The 4,722-nt window shown below is 43.7% G+C and overlaps 1 protein-coding gene across 2 annotated transcripts in view; it reads right to left on the bottom strand.

Annotated features, from left to right (window-relative positions):
• COMMD8 (COMM domain containing 8) overlaps positions 1-4,508 on the bottom strand; it is a 10,565-nt gene extending 6,057 nt beyond the window's left edge. For both annotated transcript variants that reach the window (XM_023516002.1, XM_023516001.1), the window contains exons 1-2: positions 4,399-4,508; positions 1,107-1,262 (exon numbers count right to left, since the gene is read on the bottom strand). In XM_023516002.1, coding sequence (XP_023371770.1) covers positions 1,107-1,262; positions 4,399-4,464 — 222 coding nt within the window. In that variant the 5' untranslated portion in view covers positions 4,465-4,508. The remainder of the gene's footprint in view (positions 1-1,106; positions 1,263-4,398) is intronic.
• Positions 4,509-4,722: the final 214 nt, after the last annotated feature.

Here is a 4,722-nt window from a genome sequence, read left to right on the forward strand (position 1 = left end):
TCCAAAATCTGGAGGGCTGCCAGCAGGAAGGAAGTGATGCCAGGGCACTCTACCCAGGGGGACAGCTTGAGGCTCTGTCTCAAAAAAAAAAAAAAAAAAAAAACTGTCTGAAGATGCTTGCCAGTGCAATAAAGTAAGAAAAAGAAATAAAAGGTGTTAAAATTTAAAAAGAAAATGATTGCCTACAATCTCCCTCCACCCCCCCCAAAAAATCTAAAAATAAATAAATTTATAAAGGCAAATAAATAAATTTAGAAAGGAGATAAATTTAGAAAGGTTGTGAGACACAAGATAAATATATAAAGATTAACTATGTTTGTACATACTAGCAATAAACTGAAAAAAATAGAGAACATTAAAAACATAACTTACCTAGAAATAAATCTACTAAAATATGTGTAAGATCTCTGCAGTGAAAACTACAAAATATTAGAGAGAGAAATTGAACTTATACTGGAGGGTTGCCCCATGTTCATGGATTTGAAAGCTAAATATTGTTAAGGTGTGAATTCTCCCCTCAAATGATCTAGAGATTCAGTGCTATCTCTATCAAAGTTCCCCAGGTTTTTGGTTAAATTGATAAACTTATTCTACAATGTACACAAAAATACAGAGGAACTAGAATAGCCAAGGCTATTGCTTCTTTCATTATTACAAATAAGGCTGCGGCAAACATCTTTATGTGCGTCTCCCTGTGTGTGTTCAGGGCAGACTTCAAGTAAAATTTCACGCGGTGTGGTCTGCTCTTCCTCTGAATTGCTGTTGCATCTCTGTCAGAAGTCACTTGGGCAGACTTGTGTAGGGTGTTAAGTCAGAGTTATTTATTTATTCCCCTACTGACAAACAGTCAGTTATATAATGTCCTGTTTTCTTTTATATACTTTAAATGTTTGGCAATTAAACTAATCAAAATCACCAAAAACAAAACTACAAAACCCCAGAAGTTCCACTATCAGATTCTCCACTTACAATTATGAGGCTTTTATTGTTATAGAATACGTATGACTTACCAATGATGGTCCTTGTATTAGATAATGCTCTAAAGACTAACTCAAAAAAAAAGAGCATTATTAATTATAAGGTACTGAAATGTGGAGTGAAGTTACCTCTTCATCAGATAAAGTTTTACCAACTACTGTTTTGAAAAATCTGATAATATCTTCTAGAACATGCATCCATTCTTTAGACTCCCAAACACTGTGATAATCCTGGTAGAGAGGATAAGCTCGGCCACAAATGCCATCAATTATTTTGTGAAGAAGCTGGAGAGAAAAAGGAAATAAAGGTACTTAATAAGGAAACTTTAAAAAAAAAGAAACATTTCATTGTTGGGCAAAGTTCACATTATCCGCAAGAGTACCTGAAGTTAAAATGTAGCTACTATTAAAGTTATTCTTACTAATGAAAAATTAGAGCTCCATAAAAATCCCAGACTTTCTATTATTGACTCTACCTTCAAAAGCTAAGATAATTTTATAGATTATAAAAACAATATATTGGGAGGAAAATGATTGTTTTTTCAATCTTCCTGAAAGGAAGATGTTAAGTCTAAAACGTCACCTCAGAATCCTTAGACACTGTATGTTCACCAATGACCAAAGGGTGTGACTTTGACATCAAAGTCTTTCACTTAGACTTATAAAGCATTTGCCTTGCCTCATTTTCCCCACATTCATACTTACTCCTTTTGTTCTATATTCTGAGAAAGGCTCGGGGCCTTTTCCTTTTTCCTTTCCCTTCTCCCTATGCTTTCTTAATATCTGCAACAAAAATCCCATCACATACATCACTGAACATGGAGATTAGGGCTGTGGATTTTGGATCAAAACTAGCTAGCATAAAACCCAGTTCCACTCTTTTCCAGCTTTATTCAAAAATTCTGTGTCTCTGTTTCCCCTCATGTAAACTGAGGATCTCATCTATTTTCATAATGTTGTTGTAGGGATTAAAAAAGAACATGTGGAAATCACTCGGCACGTTCCCAGCACATACAAAGTCCTTCCACGTTGCAAGCCATTGTTGTCATCCTTCTTATCATTCACTACTACTTCTCCTACAATCCGCATCTTCAACATACACCAAGTGCCTACTATGCCAGTACCATTCTAGGAAAACACTTAACACGGTTCTATTTCTTACAGATATTTGTCATTTATGAGAGGAGTATCTGAATCCAAATAACTGGGGAGAAAAACACTTAAGCTGCAAGTCTTCTGACTCTTCTTCTGGGACATTCCACTCTACTCCAAGTCATAACTCCTTCGCTGTAACACCACACATCCCACCACACCCTTCCAAATGGTGCCTGACAGAGTATGCAAACTTTGTCCCTAAATCAACCAGTACTCAATTTTTAAATTCATTCAGAACTCTCCACATAGATGCCTTCTTGTCTCCTATGCTAAGTCAAAACCCAGAATTCAAACTAAAAAATGAAAGTGCTGTCTTGTTGGAGTATGTTTTGTACTCATTCAGAACTATGTAATGAACATGTCATGACAGTTATTAAATAAGAAAATGAAATACAAAGAAAAAATAACTACACTGGCTACCATGTGTGGTGTCCTAATTAGGAACCAGCCCTCGCACTTTTCCTCACCACAACCCTCTGAGGTTTTGTTGTTATTCCCAACTTTACAAAAGAGAAAACAGAATACATAAAATAAGGCCCTACCATAACAGAGCTTTAGTTCATTACAAAAGAGCAGAGATACAAACAAATAACGGCAATTTAGAGAGAAAGGAGCTATGATAACAGTTTATAGAATGTCACATCCACTCTCCACTCCCAGCAGAGCACAGAGGAAGGGAAGGGAAGGGCTAAGTCTTAAAAGGCCACACCAGCAAGAGAGGGGAGGGTATTTCTCATCACAAGCAACTCTATATACACAGGATGAAAATGTAAAATCACACTGCCTGATTGGGGAATAGCAGGCAATCTGGGCGGTGAGGGAGAGTGCTAGGAAACAAGGCTGGAAAGGTGGGTTGGGGCCAAATCATAAGTGGGCCTTGTATACTACAATGAAAAGAGCCTAGACCCTAATCTGTGCTTAACAGGGCAGCAATCTCATATGTTTGCACTATGTCTTCCATAAATTTGCCAACAGCTTGGGAGATATAAGGAGAGAAAAAGGGGAAAGACAGACCAAAGCCTCAACCCCCATATCTAACACCCCACAAGCACTGCGTCTCTAGGTGATGAGCAAAAGATTCTGGGGGCCTCAATTGCTGAAGACACTCAACATGGAGGCAGTAAAGAGAAATGTGAGGAGGAGGGAACCCAGATTTCGGGTGGAGTGACTAGGTAAAGGCCAGGAGGCCACAACAGAATATGAGGCTACGGCAGGGGTAGGGCCACATGGAAAGGAAGAGGAGCTCAGCCACAGTCATACCCGATAGCCAAAAAAGACTTTGGCTGGATGCAGAGAGTTAGAAGCCATCAACATATATGATGGTAAAGGTTACAGGCCTCATCTAAGAAGTGGGCAGAATGAAGACAGCCGACCAGAAGGCCCATAAACGATGCTACAACGCTATGTTCCACGTTGCTACTGAGCGGCTGGACAACCCTGGGCAACATTTCAGTTTCCTTATTTGAAAAACTGGAGAAAAGAGTGAAGGTGTTTTTGTCTTGATTCTGCCAGTAATGTACTCCTGTCTGTTTCCCCCACATGTCCCCACTGTAAATAAATGGAAGGGGGGAAATGAGAAGGTGCAACTTACAAGATACTTAAGCAGGACACAGTCTGCGTCTCGCTCACCATTTCACCTCCCCCCATCAGGGCTCTCTATGTACGGTATGGTAGACTCAGTGAAAACCTGGCTTGTTCTTGATCCTCATCAGCCTGTTGTAAATGGATATGTCACCTCTTGAGATCATCCTAACTAAAGTCGCCTGTTGAGTCGCTTCCTTAGAAACGCGTCCAACGTTTCTTTCTGCCGCCCTCAAGGGGGCAGGGTTGGCTTCGCTCTAGGTCACCACGGACCCCGGCGTCAGCACCCAGCACCGCGCCAGGTGCCCAGGGAGCGTTTGGGAGGCGTGTGCGAACCGAATGAATGAAACGTCTCACGTTGGCAGCTTTCAAAGACTACGTGGCGACTCCACTCCCCAGACCAGGGTCTCTGGGTCCTGGGCTGGGCTTGGGAGCAGGTGGGCGGCCCCCAGGGGTGCGGTGCCGGGCGCTTGTACGCGCAAAGTCCCTGGAGCAGCAACTCCACGGTGGAGTCCAGAGCTAAGCCCGCCTAAACCCCCGGGGAGGCCGGGCCCCCAACCGCGCAGCCTCGGCCCCGCCCTTCTGGGGAGCCCGCGCAGGTGTCCGGGTCGCAGCCTGCCCGACCCGCGCCCCAGGCAGCGCCAGAGCTCCGGCCTCCAGCCGTGGCCGCCTGCGCACTCCTCACCTGTGGGCCCAGCTCGGCTGGCAGCTTCTGCAGCCGCCACAAGGGCGTCCCCTCTTCCGGCTCCATCCCCGTGTGAAGCTGGGGTCTGGGTCACGTGACAAGGCCCGGCGGATCCGCCCACGTGACACTCTGGTGGGGCGGGGCCGCGCACGGAGACGCAGGCGTCCTTGTGCGCTTGCGCAGGGGCTCAGACCTCGTTTTTCTGACGGAAACTGGGGAAGTTTCTACAGCTCGCTGGCCTGTGGTTTCTCCTCCTTAGTGCCGTTACTTGGGAGGCACATTTACAAATCTTTCACTGCAGTTCAGTTCACAAGTTTGTACAGA

Source organism: Otolemur garnettii, unplaced genomic scaffold (genome assembly GCF_000181295.1).
Source record: "Otolemur garnettii isolate 467f Iridium unplaced genomic scaffold, OtoGar3 scaffold00083, whole genome shotgun sequence".
Taxonomy (NCBI): domain Eukaryota; kingdom Metazoa; phylum Chordata; class Mammalia; order Primates; family Galagidae; genus Otolemur; species Otolemur garnettii.